Genomic DNA, 17,850 nt, shown 5'->3' with positions numbered 1-17,850 from the left:
CAGAATGGGAGAGAATATTTGCAAATCATAAAACTGATAAGGGTCTATTATCCATAATATACAAAGAACTTATACAACTAAACAACAAAAAGAGAAACAATCCAATTTCAAAATGAGCAAAGGATTTGAACAGATATTTCTCCAAAGAAAATTCACAAATGGCCAGCAAGCACAGGAAGATGTTCATCATTTAGCCAACAGAGAAGTGCAAATCAAAACCGCAGTGAGCCACTTATGCCACACTCAAGAGGATGGCTGTCAATTTTTTTAATGGAAGATAAGTACCGGTAAACACCTGGAGAAATTGGAAACTTCATAGATTTCTGGTTAGAATTTATAAATTTTGTTCAGCTACCATGGAAGACTGTTTGGTGGTTCCTCAAAAAATTAAACCTAGAATTATCCTTTGATCCAGCAATTCCACTCCTATGTATTTACACAAAACAACTACAAAGACTCAAATAAATATATGTCTGTGTATGTTCACAGCAGCACTATTTATAATAGCTAAAGGGTGAAAACAAGCCAAATGTCCATCAGCAGATGAATGGAAAAACAAATTGTGGTGTATACATACAGTGGGATGATATTCACCCATAATAAAGTAATAAAATACAGATATATGTTACAATGGGGATGAACCTTGAAAACATGTTAAGTGAAGGAAGCCAGACAGAAAAGGCTACCTGTTGTGTGATTCTATTTATGTGAAATATCCAAATTAGTAAATCCAAAGAGACAGAAAACCTGGCTGTGGCACAGTGGTTGGCTGAAGGAATGGGAGCATATACAGGGTTTTCCTTTTAGAGGAATGAAAATATTTTGGAACTAGATAGAGGTAGTGTTTGCACATCATGAAGATTCTAAATGCCACTGAATTGTCTGCTTTAAAATTGTTGTTTTGGGGCACCTGGGTGGTTCAGTCAGTTAAGCATCTGACTCTCGATCTTGGCTCAGGTCATGATCTCACAGTTCATGAGTTCAAAACCCCCATCAGGCTTCACACTGATGGCAAGCAGTGTGCTTGGGATTCTGTCTCTCCTTCCCTCTGTGCCTCCCCTGCTTGTGCATTCTCTCCCCCTCTCTCTCTCAAAATAAATAAATAAACTTAAAAATATATATAAAATAAAATTATGAATTTTATGTTATGTGAATTTACCTTAATAAAAAAAGTTAGATGTTTAACAAATGTTTTTAAGGAAAAGATGCCTAGCACCTGGGGAAGATGTTCTTGAAGTATAATGTGCTTAAAAATAATAAGAGATTTTTAAAAAATTCCTACACTCCCAACCCAGTGGCTGTGATCCAGGAAATCTGGTTGATGAGACTGTATCTTAGCATGTTCACAACTGATTCTGATGAGGGAAGGTAGGCTATAGGGGCCACACTATGAGAAGCATTGCTCTGAGGTATGGATCCCAAGAGCAGGAATGGGAAGTGGGGTTTTGAATCCCAGGGAGGGCAGACACTGGTACCCCATGGTATTCCGGGATGGCTTGTATCTTACAAAAGACCTGTGCATATAACTGAAAGTTATAATCCAAGAATACATGATTATCCGTATCTCTCAAAGCCCAGAGGCGAGGACAGGGAAAGAGGGATGTTTGGTCAAATTTTACAAAGAGTGATGTCATTTCAGTTGAAAAACCCTAGAGGCCTTTGGGGGGATCTGAACCAGTGAGGACGCTCCACATCACACAATGCCCAAGCTTGGCTATCCCCATTCCCCCCCACCCCCCAACCCCGAGACCACAGCCCACATCACAGGAGATGGTTCTCAGATCCAGGTATTTTTCCTGCTTAGTTGTGGAAGTCAGACTACCCCTAGTCTGGACTATATCCAGATTCTCAGGGCGGGGTTAAGTTACTCTGTCTCTTCTTACTACAGCTGGTGGATTCCTGAGCGATTAATTAGAAAATTAAAGGTAATACGATCTCGTTGTGGCAGTCCGCACAGGCCACTCCAGACAGCCACCACCTTCTCCCAAACCAGATCTTCACCAGGGCTTCCCTGTCAGGACCTGGGCCAGCCCCTCCTCCTGCACGCTCATGATTGGTTACCAAGGCCTTGACATTATGTCCTACAGAGGTCTCAGAAGGTTCTCCTGCCAGCAGCCCGCTGTCTGGGCTCCAGCCATCGCCATCCGTGAGGGGAGAGACCCACATCTCCTGTGTTCCTGCCCCTCCTCTTTCTCATTTCTACCCAACTCTCTGCCCCCCACCCCCCGACCACACACACACACACACACACACACACACACACCAGAGTAGCCTCTGCAACATGCCTGCCTGCTCCCACAGAATAACACCCCCCTCATGCCCGCCCTCGTGCCAGTCATGCCCGGACCCCCTTCCAAGCTAAGGTCGCAGGACTCCACTCGAGTGTGTGGCTCCGAGTCTCTGCGGTCCCTGCCAAGGCCTGGAGCTTTCCTCACTCAGCATGGCTGATTTTGGGTCTCTCCGTCAGGCCTTGGAATGCCCTCTCCAACCCCTCCCGGTCCAGGCACCTGTCTCTCTCATCACAGCTTAGCTCAGAGATCCTTTCATCCAGGAAGGCCCCACGGAGCCCCCCTCTCCCAGACAGTGTTAGGTGCACTGCTCCGTTTCTCCCTTAATTTCTGGGGCTGTGCCTGTATAACACCGACCACACAGGTGTAATGATCCCCTCACACTTCTGATTCTCCCACATGCGGTTGTAGGGCCGGGGCAGGAGTCATTTGCCCCCTTCCCCCAAGTCCTCACCAGGCAGGGCCTGGCCCCATGCTGGCACTCCCTGAGTGCTTACTGAAATTCTGGACTCGAGTTCTCTGGACTAGATGGTCTACCACGAAGGGAGCCAGAGAGGGGTAGACAGGAGCAGGCTTCCAAAGGAGCCACAAGACCCCGGCCCCCGGGACAGTGTTAGGGACACACTTGGGCAGCCATCCTGTGGCAGGGGGAAGACCGACTCTGCACCAGGCTGCATGGCAGCCTTAACTGTCTGAGTCCTCCCAATCCCAAAAGCCACCACAAGAAACAGGAGTCCTCCCTTGGGGGGGGTGGGGGAGGGCCAAAAACCACAAAGAGGACCAAACCCCGAATATGCTGCTTTTTTCCTATGCATACCGACTTATGATCACGTTTAATTTATAAATTAGGCCCAGCAAGAGGTTAATAGCACCTAAAAGCAAATAGAAAAATTATTAACAATATGCCATGATGAAAGTTATGTGAATGTGGGCTCTCTCTCAAAATAGCTTCTTGTACAGTGCTCCCCCTGCTTGTGGGGACGTGAGACAGTAAAATACCCAGAGGTGAGAAGAAGGAACGTGAAGGATGCAGGCATGTGACTCTTCCTTAGGTTACTATTGGCCTTCTGAGGAATGGTCAGGAGGAGGGTCACCTGCTTCCAGACCATGGCTGGCTGCCAGAAACAAAACGGTAGAAATCGAAACCTCAGACGGGGGTTGCAGCGGACCCCCGCTGTTTAAGAGAAAGCTCCCTGCGAAGCCACAGCTCCATAGGAGGAAGGTCAGGCTTTTTTGGGTGGATGCCTCCTGCCCAGCTGGGTTCTCACACCTGAGATGTACAACCAACACACATGTCTGCACGCGCACGCACACACGCACACACACACACACACACACACACACACACACACACACACCATGCACACACACTCTCAATCCACGGCCATCCAGAGGAGCATGGAAAAGCAAACCCAGCCTGAATGGCAGATGTGACAGAGCCAGAGGCCCTCGGGAGGCGACCGCTCAGGGGAGTCACCAGGGAAAGAGCCAGGCCACTCTCCGTGACCACCTAAGACCCAGATCCAAGACTGCCTGCAGGCATTGATGTTTGGAAGGTGGGATGCTGATGTCAAGGAGGTCTGAGGGGGGACCGGCAGCAGAGGGACACCCTCCAAAACACCTCCATCCCAGGGCCTCCAGCCTCAGAGAGAGCCGCAAAAAGTCAGGTCTTAATGCAGCCTGGCCTACAGAACTTCTGATTCCAGCAAACCCTAGACTACCCTAGAGGTTTGGGCATATAGCAGTGTTTGAGCTACTGTGAAAAAGGCAAAGCGTTCACGTAATTTAATTTTACAGTTTGCCAGACACGCTTGCTGGGTCTTTTGAATTGACAGCTTATCACATATGCATCCAGAAAGTAAAATCTTGCTGGGTTTTGAACCTCGCAATATTTACTAATTATGATATCCTATCCCAGATGAACAGCAGCAGAGGAGGACAAAGGACTGTTGAGGGCTCTGGTCTGCGGAACGTCCACAAAGGAAATGGAAACATTTAGGACTAAATAACATTGAAAGCGCCACGTAGGGAAACTTGCACCTTACAGCTAAAGTAAAGGACAGAGACATTTGCATTTTGCATTTAAAAAGAGGACTGAAAATCGGTCTCCTAATCAATTAAATTAAGAGGAATACCAGAATAAACCAAAGCAAAGAAGACATAATAAGAATGAACAAACGAAGACAGAAATAGAAAATTTACGCATGAGAGATGGGAAAAGCTGAAAGTTGCTTCATGGGACACACAAATAAATAAACCCCCTGTCAAGAATGTTGGGGGGTGGGGGTGGGGGGGAAAGAAAGGACACAAACAATCCTGTCAGGAACCAAAAGTTAAAAAAGGATATTAGGAACAGCCTTATGTCAGTAAATTGAAACTTAGATGGGATGGGAAAATGAACTTTAAAAATGGCTAAGAATGATTCAAGAAGAAATCTGAATTTATCCTCACAAAAATAAATCTTAACAAGAAAACATCAGGCTTATGAGGGTTTTACTGGCAGACTCTATCACAAAGCTAAGGAATAGAAATAGTAACCTATGTTACTATTACTTCCAGAGAATAGAAGAGTCAACACTGACCAACTCGCGTTATGAGGTTACCGCAAACTTTATCATAAAAACAGTCACGAAAAGAGCATGGAAGGAAAAGCTTTTTCAGGAGCACATGTCCTTATAAAAAATTAGCAAATCAAAGCCAGCAATAAATGTATCATGAGCAAGTTGGTATCTGCATGAATGCAAGATTAGGAAACCAATTAATTTAGCATGTTAGCTGATGAAACGAGAACAATCATATGATTATCTCCGTAGAGATCTGGCATCCTTCCCCCTCACCACCAGCCCTCCACACTGAAATCTGACCGATCCAACATATTTGGATTAAAATGTGCAGTGTCTTTCAGAAGGGTGTCCCGTGGCAGTCAATGTAAGATGGCTTGGAGAGGTGGTAGGCAGGAGAGTTTCTTGCAATATTAATTTATGTTTTGTAAGGACATAACATAATCTCTCCCTGAGGAGAACACAAAAGATAACCAACTACTGCTGTTGTGCTTTCGTTTGTTTTCCCTGCCCCCCCCCCTAAGGAAGGAGGGGTGTTCTTTGCTCTCCCTTGCTTTAGTGGAAGTCTGTCTTACAGGAATAAAAGTCTGGAGTCATGGAGGAGATGGGCCTGTGAAGTAAGAGATCATCGTCTTTGTTACAGGAAGTGGAAGCAATGTGAAAGACCGGGAAGAACCAGGGATGGGGAAGGACGCTGTGGTCATCCTGTAAGTCAAAGGACCTCCTCCCACACCCTGGCAGTGCAGGGGCAAGGGTGAGGGCAGCGGGTAAGATAAGGCCCCCCAAAGGCTGCCCAGCACACCATGGAGGCCAGGCACAGGCACCAAGGCTCCCAGGAGCAGCAGCAAGGATGCCGAAGCAGAAAGTGAGATTATCAGCAGAGTTCTGCCCTCCGTTTCCAAGATCTGGTAAGCCCCCTGGTTCTCATGCAACTCAAAAGCAGCCTCCAACCATCTGTTGATTGACTCAGATTGGTTTTCTGCCTGCTCCCAAAGGCAGAGGAGACTGGAGCCAAAGTTAACTTGAGTTAAAAAAAAAAAAAAAAAAAAAGTCACGTGACGTCTTTGCACACCTAGTTTGCAGTCAAGGCTTCCTACCCACCACCCATGCACAGGATATTTGAGGGGGAAATGGGAGACAGATACACTGATGACCCGATTACGGAAGTGGGCAGCAAAGCTCTACCTCTCCTCCAGGTCTGGCCACAGCTTGAAGTTGCCTTGGGGGTCACTGCCGGCGTCTTCCTTCTGGGCATGCGGAGCTGGGTCTTGCCCAGCCCTCGGGGGCTCCTTCAGGTCTCTGCGCAGGTGGAGGGTGCCACCAGCCATGCTGTCCAGAAAGCTGAGGATCTGGAGGCAGCTCTGTATCTTGGGTGGGAATGGGCTGGCAGAGGCAAAGGCCGCACTCAGGAAGTCAGCAAATGGCCTGGCCTTTGTGTCTGCCTCCAAGTGCAGAGGGGCTCCCTCTTCCTCCTGCGCCCCGAAACATCCCAGCAAACAGAGGTCCTCGGCCAGCTTCTCAAAAAGCCCATTCTTCTTGAAGAAGTCACTGTTGACAGGGTCCAGGTGCAATGCCGCAGACAAGGCACAGAGGGTGTGCAGGACCAGGTCCAGGGTCTGGCTGGGGGACACCATCCCCCACGCCTGCAGCGGGGGCTCCTGGAGAGACCCCTCCAGGTCAGAGAGCAGGGACAGGAGTCCATTGAACCCACTGGACACTCTGAAAGCAGCACGGCCTTTGGGGGTGTCCAGGATCCTGAGTAGAGACTGAAACACCAACAGGATAAAAATGAGGAAAGCGCAGGAGACAACTTGTTAACGCAGAGCCCTGACACATCCCTGCCAAAGCACTGCACCTGCTCTCGCCTGTTCGAGTGGTAGGAAATGCAAGCTACCTGAGGGTGATTCTGAAACAGGGGGAGGTCTATATTGTTCCTCCTCATTTTAGTTGCCCCTCAGTGCCTGCTTTCAAATGGCGGCTGCTAAAGCCTATGCTGCTATATAAGGTTGGTTTACTGTCCTGGATCTTAACTTCAATGCATCTCCCTCCAGAAAGCTCTCTTTGACCCCTGCCTTATTCTTACCCCAGGCCGAGAGCTCACATAGCCCCCTCTCATTTGTTGAACCCAGTTCTCTTCACACTTTACTGAAGTGACTTGAAAACTGCCTCAGCCCTCCACTAGATTGAAGCTCCGTGAAATCAGGCAACGCACTGCTGTGGAATGTAGCATGCACTTAATAAATATTTGCTGAATGAGTGGAATGAACCACCTCTTATATTGCAAAGGAGACCCACAATGCAATCTCTGTAAAGTAGTTTATTATTTATCTCCCTCTCTGTGCAAACGTAAGTACCTCTATTAAGTGAAGAAAGAGAATAAAACGAGTCTACTTAAAATCTGGTGTGCAAATATGAAGGAATCAAGGTAGAGAAGAGAAACATTTCATGGAAGGAAACATAAGTACAGTAAATAGAATAGACCATGTGTGGAGTTCAGGCTATGCGTAACATACATTGTAGAATCGAACTTCTCCAGATCACTGAGATTTTACTGGACACATTTTTATTTCCTTCTACCATCCAACATTTATTGAACCCTTACAGTGTGCCCTTCATTGAGTGCAGTGGTGGTGCACACTAGGTAGTTAACAAATGTTTCGAAGGGAAGGAAGGAAAGGAGGATGAAAGGAAGGGAGGAAGGGAGAAATGGAGGGAGGGAGGGAGAAAAGACTGTATTCAAGTAATTCTCATTCTGTGCTAAAGCTTCACACCTGAAAGTGAAGAATGTATGGATGATTTTAGATAAATATTAAAAAAAGCCTCTAGCTTTTGGTGTTTTCACATTTATTATTCACGGAAGTTGCTTGGGACTTCATCTGAGACCATCTTGCACGTGCTTCCAAGAGAGTGGCCAATACTTGTGGTTTCATCAGCAGATGTTGGAGGAAGGTATAAATCGTTTTATCCTCTAATGCCCTAGTGGCACAAGAAAGGGGATTTTCTGGGCAGGCACAATTTCAAGCCAATTCCAAGATGCTTGAGACAAGGTTCAAAGAAAAAAGTGAAAGGCAACTCCCAATTTAGTGTGTGTGTGTTGGGGGCTGATTCTGTGTCTTAAATGCCTGGTCCAGGGTGACAATATAGAGCATGATATGCGAAAGTTAATGAACGAAGAGAAAACTGGTAGGTCAGGAAAATAAAAGGAGGGAAGGGACTAAATCTTCAAATTCTCATGGAGAGAAAGTCAAACAAAAACTTAGTAAAGTTTTAAGTAATGATTAAATATGAATTTCATGCACTTTGGGGGAAGAAAGTTAATTTTCCAGCTCTATCTTTAAAATGCTGGTAATCTTAATCCAACGCCATTGATGTGAAACAATATAACATGTATCCCTAAGACCCAAATTTTCTTCTCTAATATTATATTCCTCTCCTTTTGGAGAGGAATATAATATTATTATATTATATGTAATATATATAATATATTATATTATATTATTATATATATTATATATATAATATATTATATTACTATATTATATAGTATATATTACTATATATACTATATATACTGCACCCCGAAACATCCCAGCAAACAGAGGTCCTCAGCCAGCTTCTCAAAAAGCCCATTCTTCTTGAAGAAGATACATGTTATATTGTTTCATATATACTATATTATGTAGTATATATTACTATATTACTATATACTATATTACTATATTATATATATGGAGAGCAGCCTGAGATGCTCAGTGGGCAGTCAACCCCATTTTGGGAGCAGGAGAACACAAAATGAGCCAGAACTACCTGAATGCACATGGCCAAGGACTCTTTCAAAGAGGAAGACAAAGGAGATGCTTAAAGTCCTCCACTGTCCCATCTATGACATTTCAAGATAGTAAAAAAATATATAAATAAAAATAAAGTTTATAGTAAGTAGGAGAATCCATGAAAGGCCAGAGTCTATGCTTACATTCAAAATGGACAAAAAATTATAGAAAATAGAAAAATGCATCCTTACCAATATGGGTCAATTGATCTTTTCCTGGTTATAGGAAAAGAAAATCCACAACTTATAGCGCTTAGCTCAATGATTACCCACCACAGCTCAGGGGAATGACTATGGGGAAACTGAATTGTCATTTTGTTTTTTGAAAGAAATTCAGCACCAGTGCCACCCACTAACAGGGGGTCAAATCAGAGTCATGGGAGAGACGTCAGGGAAATAGGCTTTCCAAACTGCCAGAAAGATGGAGGCAAAAACGAAATATTAAGGATGAGGCGGTGACGATGGCTTTCTCTCTTCTCTTGGGTGAAGATATGGCCAAACTACTTCTGAATTTGGCTGAAACCCCAGGAAAAGTTGACTTTGTAGGCAGGTCCTTCAAAGAAGCATGTAGACTGTTAAAGCAGATTCTCTAGAAGGGTGGTGTTCAGTGAGTGTGAAGCTTATGGTGTAGCAACAGTAAGACTTCTAGAAGGGCAAGGCCTTTCTCTGTATAGATAGCATCAGCACAGCTGCCTGCCCCCACAGCCCACCCATTGGACTCTGAGGCCAAGACAGGCCACACATAGACCTACTACATCTGTGCCGGCCTTGTGTGAGCAACTCACTCCCAACAGAATAGTATTTCTCCCACCAAATTGGAAACATACTCTAACCTTGAAGTATGTGTGTTGCTACCGGCCTCTTCCCACCGACTGATAACCCACACGAAAGGATGAACACTGGGGTCTTGTACAGCGTGCATTGCTTTGTCTGCGTCTGACCTTATGCCTGGTCATGTGACTCATGCCGTGAAAAATAAATAAACCACCAAGACGGTGGGAAATCTTAAGCTCTAGGATGGTAAGCAATCTAAATTCATGTGAGTGCTTTCAGTGGCTCCTGAAACCACCAAGAGGTTGTTTAAGGTAAATGGATTGGATGAAGCTCTGCTGTTTATCACAAGGGCACATGACAAAACAAATATGAAAAATGGAGAATGATCAAAAAACAAACGAATCAAATTACAGGCAATTGTCTGAGCACTGGATGACCACCGAACTCCCCTCTTATTAAAGAAACTGCGTTCCAATCATCCAATTTGACAACAGACATTGCTCAAAAGGACTCCATCATTCCGAGTATCGAGAGCAGATACCGTTAAAACAGAGCAACCCAATGACGGTCCTTCTTATGATCTGTGTCTCTCAGAGGGTCTGTCCCCTGTAATTCCTACATGGCTCCTTTCTCCTCCTGTTGGGAGGGGGGAGGAGAAAGAAATGGCTCTCCTTAATTGTTGCTTTGTTTGATTTATTAAATTCGGAATCATTATCTAAAATGGGGGTAATCTCATTAGAACTTAGACTGCTCTATTATTTCTTGGGATGGGGTTAATTTCATATTTGCAGAGTCATAAAGTAAAGAGTCCAAAATCCAATTACAAAGGCATAATTTCATAGCAACTAAAGAGAAACATTTCTATCATAAAGGAAAATAAATACTGCGTTACTTCGGGAAACGATTTGTCAGGAACTGGGGGCCTAGAACGAGGGTCTCCATTACTGTCATTCAACTTTGCATGATAATGCATCACCTAGGCTTGCGAGTCTGCGGAAGGGAGTAAATTTAATCAGCTGAAGTCAAAGTAATCAGGCTGGGGTTGACACATTTCAAGAAAGGTCAGCGTTAAGCACATTTTCTCCTCCTTAACTCAGTTACCATGTCATCGTCTCTGAGTTCGTATTCCTCCAGCTTGAATCTATAAAATGGATGTCTGCTGCAAAGCGCTAACTAGGTTAGGACTAACAGGATTTATTTCACATTCCATTATTTGTTATTCCTCATAATTTTCCATGTGTCACGCTGGAAGACTGGTGAGGTAATGTGATTAAGCACAGAGTTGAACAGCTAAATGTATATTAGCAAATCAATCTGAATTTGTGCATAACCCAATCATGGTCCCACTGGCAGTGGAGAGGAAATTCATTTGCCTACATTATTCTTTAACTCAATTATCATTTGCCAGAATTAGGTGGTGAAGTCACAAGTGCTTGCGTATTGGTATGGAAGTGCCACTGGATTTTGGAAACCACTGCCGTAAGTTGGGTGTTTCTGGATGAATTTTCTTCTCCAAAGCAGCTGGCTGACGGCCTCAGGGAAGGGAAGCGAGGGTCACACGTTGATGTGAATGCATGTCAAAGATGGCAAAGCTTTGGTGGGGGCAGAGGGTACTGCCTTTGAGGTCACCTCACTCATCACCTCCCCCTCATCCTATGCTGACTCGCTTTGCGGGCACAGTGCTTTGGGCAAAGTCCACGCTCAAGTTAGAAAGAGGGAGATCTGGCCAGAAAGAGCTAATTTTACATCTTTGTTTCTAAAGTTCCAACAGATTCCCAAGATGTGGATTCTAGATTAGACTCCAGAAAACCTCAAACGTTGGCTAGTCGCTCACGTAACTCGGTGGTGGGCAAGTCGGGAACAACCCCATGTCCCCCCACTATGCATTGGAGCAACAAAGTGTCAATAGCCCAGGTCCCGTGAGAGCATTAATAGCTCCATGCATCACCCCCCAACTTCCCAGCAGTGACATGGCACCCGGGAGAAGACAGCACATTGAACACAGGGTATGACTTTGTTAAATAAGCTTATACAGTGTTAATCCCTTGATAGTGTGATTCTGAAGTGATATTGAATCTGTAAAACACCATAAAGGCTTCACATCGCTAATTCTAGAAATTCAGTCCTATTACCCAAGGGCTGACGCTCCACTAAGGTGCCTCTGGGCTGCAGAGTAAATAAGATGAACTTTCCACGAGCAAAGCAGAGTACACTTCTCTATAACGGACACAGAAACCCTTGTTCTCTCCAAGCAAAAAGTAAATCCAAAACTTTCCTCTCTGTGGGTCTGTCTGACTCTCAGTGTGAAAATCTCAGAAACAGATGGGGATTCCAATTCTCATCCCCTAGGAAACCAAAGTCCTGACTACTGGGGTCATGGTTTCTGTGTTGCTTATCAGAATAAGGCTCATGTGAATCAGGACGAAGACAGACAGGTGAGGAAAAAAATGTAATAAGCAGCACAAAGAAAAGAGGAAGGATACTTAGATTTTAAGTCACTTGTCTAAGATTCAAACTCAACTCACAATTTATATTAGACGCTTCCCGGACATGTTCCTGCTGGAATGTTAAGACTGGACCACGTGGGGGTGCCTGCGTGGCTCAGTCGGTTAAGCATCCAACTTCAGCTTAGGTCATGATCTTGCAGTTGGTGGGTTTGTGCCCGGCGTCGGGCTCTGTGCTGACAGCTCAGAGCCTGGAGTCTGCTTCGAATTTTGTGTCTCCCTCTCTCTCTGCCTCTCCCCCACTTGCATTCTGTCTCTCTCTCTCTCAAAAATAAACATTAAAAAAATAAAAAAAAAAAGATTGGACCACATGAAGCTAAAGTCCTTCCTAGCTGCAAATTGCCACTAATTCTTGCTATGTCTTTCCCTTCAGCTCCTTCACATGTTCCCCTCACTTCCTTTACCTCACATAATCATGAGACTCTAGGATCTTTCAAAAGACAGTTAACTTTTTGTTTCATAGAATCCTGGTTTTATTTCATATAAAACTGATTTCTTTGGCTTTATAACTAAATCATTGTTTTGGTTCTTGTCATCTGTGAAATGCATGATAATTATGGTCATAATGTCACTTTTGGATGGGCTTCTCATGATGCTTTGGCCATGCTGAACCCTGCAGGCTCTGGCCACGTGACTGATGGTGGGAACACATGTGTCTGATGGTCACATGACATGACTGGCTCTGCAGAGAGATAAGTTGGTAAAAGAAACCGAGCACTGTTCTCTAAGTGTTAAAAGCGTTTTGTGCAGAAAGAGTCATGGCTGAGCAAGCCTGACGGTTTAATTCTGGAAGTGAGACCAACTCCATATTTTTTTTAATTCACCAGTGATCAAGGTATGTATGTTACTGAGATATGTGTTTTGCATGGGGTTGTGTTGCATACATACGTGAGAGGTCCCCAAGTCAGCCTCCTGGGGGATATTTGCATTTACATCTGGTGGTGATGACATTCATTATCATTCTAATTGTTTTAAGATAATTTGATGATTATTAACAGTACTACAAAAACCAAAACTTATACTCATCTTTGTTCCCCACAAGTGACACCCTAGTTTCACTCCTCCCCTTTGTGTCCTCTGGGCCCATGCCTCTCCCTGACTCTTCTTTCCTCTTCCCAGCTCAAACATCCTCCTCTGCAAGCCTTCCTCAACATGCAAGGCAGGATGGAGCTCTCCTACTCCTCTGCCCCCATGGCAGCCTGCACTCAGTACTTTCCAGGTCATTACCACATTGCACTGCCATGACCGCTCACTCATCATGAGCCCTAGTCTATGAGCTCCCAGATGGCAAAGACTATATCTCATTCAACTGTGTGTCCCAGGTTGGTAGAGGGTAGACACTAAATGCTGGTCAAGTAAACAAGGCAGCTGCTTGCCCCCTGTAGTCTGATTCAGACTACACTTCCACAGTTTACAGCGTTGCTGGGAAGACTACATTTCCCGGCACCCCTTGCATCCAAATGAGTTGTACCCAAAGGAAGTCGGACAGAAGTTAACGTGTGCCGGTTCCAGGCCGGCAGAACACTTGTGCAATTCTTTGTCTGCTGGCTGGATTCGATGCCCAGGTTCCCTGAATGGTTATCCCCTCCCATCAGAGATTGGACTATTCATAGGAAAGAAACTCCCCATGTGTGAGGCTACTGAGGACGTGGGATTTCTTTGTTATAGCAGCTAGCACTACCCTACCCGTACGATACCGTGACCGACTGAATGAGTGAACGCGTGTGCACATGTCGATCACCAGCTGCATGTCTGTGGGAAAGCCCAGCACAAAGGAAAACTTGACATCACCTGCAGAAGATCCAGTTTCAGCTCCAGCTCCCCTTGAGTGGATGAGCACAAAGCGCCCACAATGATGCTCATGTACTCCTCAGCGTTGATGACGGAGAGCTGCTCCAAGATGCTGAGTGAGGCCTCTCGGTACCACTCAACGTCCAGGAAGATCTTGATGAAGGGCACCATGCCGTGGTCTTTCAGGACAACTGTGGACCAGACAGACAGTATGGGGCTAGAGCAAGGGAGCCTCGGCACCTTAGTTTTACGACAAGTAAAGCTTTCTCCTGCAACATCCGAGTTTGTTTTGCTCCTTTTATACATGTCTCCACGTTGTTCCATTAGAAACTCTTTTTTTTTTTCAAAACCCATACCCACTGTTAAAACTAGAAGAAAAGAGAAATAGTGGAGCTGAGAATTAAAAAAAAAAAAAAAAAAACTAAACAGATAAATCAAAAAAAGAAACCTTGCCTTTTTATTCTATGAAATTTTTGTTTTTGAAATTTTTTTTTAAAAAAACTTTCACTGCACTAGTCTTTTTTAAAAACCTAATACAAACTTTAACTAGACAACACTTCTGTCCGTTATTGCCACTTAATACCCTAATCCAGGGCCAATGGGAATTCTCTCTCTTCTCTGCCAAACTTCTTACCGCAAACAAACCATAACTGAATCACATGTGGAATAAGAACTAGGAAGTAATTGGATCGTTCAAGTGGCATGATGTAGATTTGAGCAGGTCAACTCTGTGAGACAGGATTTCTCCAAGTATGGGTCAGGTACCCCTACATGGAAATCACCTTGGAAGGCTGTTTAAAAACAGATTCCTGTGCTCTACCTTGACCAGCTACTAATTTAACTCTCCGGGAATCAGCCTAGGAATATGTTTTTTCTTTTTTTAATTTGAGAGACAGAGACAGAAAGAGAGAGACAGAGAACACGCAAGTTTGAGACAGGGGAAGAGGGGGAGAGAGAGGATCTTAAGCAGGCTCCACGCTCAGCACAGAGCCCCATGCAGGGCTCAATCCCACAACCTTGGGATCGTAACCTGAGCTGAAATCAAGAGTCAGATGTTCACTGACTGAGCCATTCAAGTAGCCCTAGGAATATGCATTTTAACCAGCACCTCCAGGGAACCTTTTATAGTCTAGCATTAAAGACCCTCTGCATATGAACTAATCATTCACATTTGGTACAGTTGATCTATGAGGGCCTCAGATAAAGACACCCCAAATCACCAAACTCACTGATGTCACTTTGTTAATATACCTACTTCGTAACATAATATTTATGTATGTATAGTTAATGCACCCATTAAAAACTAAACAAAACAAAAACAAAAACAAAAACAAAAACTTGGAAGCTGCATAATCTTAGGAAGCCAAAAATGTTTTAGATGGATGGAGCTACTGAGTCCATTATGGGCTGGAAGCTTATCAAATTAAGTCTCTTAAAAATTATTAGTTTTCTTTACTCATAGCTTTACAATTTGGATTTTTTTTTTAAAGCATGTTAGTTGGTGCAGCAGGATAGGAATAGGTTTTACTTGAAAGAGGAGGAGCAGGGGCGCCTGGGTGGCGCAGTTGGTTAAGCGTCCGACTTCAGCCAGGTCACAATCTCGCGGTCCAGGAGTTCGAGCCCCGCGTCGGGCTCTGGGCTGATGGCTCGGAGCCTGGAGCCTGTTTCCGATTCTGTGTCTCCCTCTCTCTCTGCCCCTCCCCTGTTCATGGTCTGTCTCTCTCTGTCCCCCCAAAAAATAAATAAACGTTGAAAAAAAAATTTTAAAAAGAAAGAGGAGGAGCATTCTGTGGTCTCATAAATTTAGGCTATCTCTTTAGGATATCTCTATCCCAACCTTAATTAGCAGCCTTAAAAGTAAAAGCCGTCAACCAAGATGTCTACAAATTTACTGACGATCACCGGACATCAACCAGCAAATGGACATTAGCCACAACCTTAGCGCTGGTTATTCCTTGGGTATAACCTTTGAGCACTGACATAAATCACTGGAGACAGCTAATGTTTACCAGGCAGTGACAAGACAAGGTTGGTACCATCCTTACCTGCATTCCGAACTGAGCCTCTCAGAAGTGTGACTACAGTTCTCAGCATCACACAGGTCAGTTCTCTCTCTGGATCCTGAACACCAAGCGTGGACTCTTTGCTTCCTGGCGTATTTAAGAACCAATAAATAAAATCTTCAGTATACATGGTATGATCTCAAATCTCTGGTTTTGTTAGTTTTCCATACTCGTAAGGAAATGAGAACATAATGCTTCTATTATAAATGAGTGTGCATCCTGATTCATAAGATCTAACCCTATAACCCCTTCCTTATACCATGGATCTCCAACTTGAGCACATTAAAATCCCCTGGAGGGCTTGTTGAAATCCAGAAGCTGGAATTCTTCCCTTAGAGTTTCTAGCATAGGAGGCCTTAGGTGGGGTCCTATAACTTTATTTTTCTGAAATTCCCAGGTGATGCTGATGGAACTGCTCTGAGGACCACCCTTGAGAACCACCACCCTACATAATGTCTGAAGCCCTGCCTCTTTGACTTTCTTTTGGACAGTTTTATACTTTGCCATTCATGCCTGGGAGGAAGGACCTGCCAGTTCACACCTGAGGGTAGACATGGTTGAGAGATTCTGGAGTGGATAAGTGTTTCCGTTAGATCCACGATGGCAAATCAGGCCTGTGTGTTCGCTTATGAATCCCCAGTGCCAGAAAAGTGCCTGATACGAGCGGGAAGCTCCATCCATCTTTGGAAATGAATGAATGAATGAATGAATGAATGAAGGTAGTTTATTAACCAGGAGGCAAGGTATCTAAGAAGAGTAAGAAACATTTAACAACAGAAAACATAAAGACCAGATACATCAGCTCACAAAAAAGTTCTGGGAATTGTGATAGGTCTGGGGATTGGACTGAAAAGCAAATTCAGTATCAGGCAGCTGAGAAGCAATACACAGGAAGGTAACACAGAAACATTAAACAAAAAGACCGTGCAAAGGGCAGTGGGAAAAAAGCACATAGCAAGATATTCTCCAAGGCCTGGCCCAGAGGCCCAGATGTGTAAAGACAGCAGCTCCTCATCTTCAATCTTGACCGTATTTGCAAATACTCCCAGGGAGATGTGAGTCCTTCCTGGCCTCCCCAAGATGCCTGTCCATCTCAGTCCTCGATGCAGTAACACAGAAGCTACCGGGTTAAGACTAATGAACATTTTTGAGCACTTGAGCATTTCTTCTCCAGACACAGCAGTGAGACCTTTTCAGTATTTCTTCACTTAATTTTTACTAGATCCCTAGGACGTAGATATTTTTGCACCCATTTAACAGAGGAAGAAACAGGCTCAGAGAGGTGAAGTAACTTGTTCAGGATCACTCAGCTCATAAGTAACACCCCCGCCAGGGCTGTCTGGTTCCAGCGCCCACACTCTCTCACTCAGCTTCTTCCCATCACACAGGCCCGGGGAGCAGACAGACTGATGACTTTCGCTTGAGTCTGAAGCCCAGTTCCAAAAGCAGCCGATGGCTAGAAGGCCCTCAGCCCCTCCCAGCTAGTGCAGTAGGAGAAAAGGCCATAAGGTGGGGAGAAGTAAATGGCTGGATTCGGTGTCCTAATCCCTCCTCCAAACTGAAATCCCAGAGGTGCAGGTGCAAACAGAGTGAGGGAAAGCCAGGAAGAACTGGGAAAGGAGTTTTCATGCCCTGGCTCCTATCTGCAGGTTGATGGAGGTGGGGGTTATGGAAAAACCACACAGACCGGCCCCAGCAGGGTGTGTGCATGGGGGTGGCTAGGCAGTGAGAGAGCCTGGGCCAGCACTCCCGCCTGGATAGAAGGCACCCAGAAGACCCATAGGGGTAGCAGAGGCTGCTGAGGTTGAGAGCCCAAGGTAGGGGTGAAGGGACGTTGCCAAAGAGCCACAGGTGCACAGCCCAGCAGGGCACGCAAAAGCCGGACGAGACTTGGAGAGGGAAGCTGGACAGCACTGTTCACTGCTCTAAGCAGGAGACCATGGGGCCTGACAGCACTGAAAGGAGGCCAGGTACCAGATGATCCCACACGTACACAGGTCCCTCACCCTCTGCCTGCGGGGCCCCCAGGCCTCCCCGAAT

The 17,850-nt window shown here is 45.0% G+C and overlaps 1 protein-coding gene across 11 annotated transcripts in view; it reads right to left on the bottom strand.

Annotated features, from left to right (window-relative positions):
* Nucleotides 1–17,850, bottom strand: part of WDFY4 (WDFY family member 4) — a 291,014-nt gene that overhangs the window by 229,573 nt on the left and 43,591 nt on the right. For all 11 annotated transcript variants that reach the window (XR_007145180.1, XR_007145178.1, XR_007145179.1 and 8 more), the window contains 3 exons: nt 15,793–15,897; nt 13,748–13,938; nt 6,035–6,615 (listed from right to left, as the gene is read on the bottom strand). Coding sequence is in view for 7 of the 11 variants with exons in the window: in XM_047824339.1 (XP_047680295.1) it covers nt 6,035–6,615; nt 13,748–13,938; nt 15,793–15,897 (877 nt within the window). In the remaining 4 variants the exon portion in view is untranslated. The remainder of the gene's footprint in view (nt 1–6,034; nt 6,616–13,747; nt 13,939–15,792; nt 15,898–17,850) is intronic.

This window comes from Prionailurus viverrinus, chromosome D2 (assembly GCF_022837055.1).
Source record: "Prionailurus viverrinus isolate Anna chromosome D2, UM_Priviv_1.0, whole genome shotgun sequence".
Lineage (NCBI taxonomy): Eukaryota > Metazoa > Chordata > Mammalia > Carnivora > Felidae > Prionailurus > Prionailurus viverrinus.
Note: the sequence above shows the minus strand (reverse complement) of the source record. Positions and strands in the feature narration are given on the sequence as shown.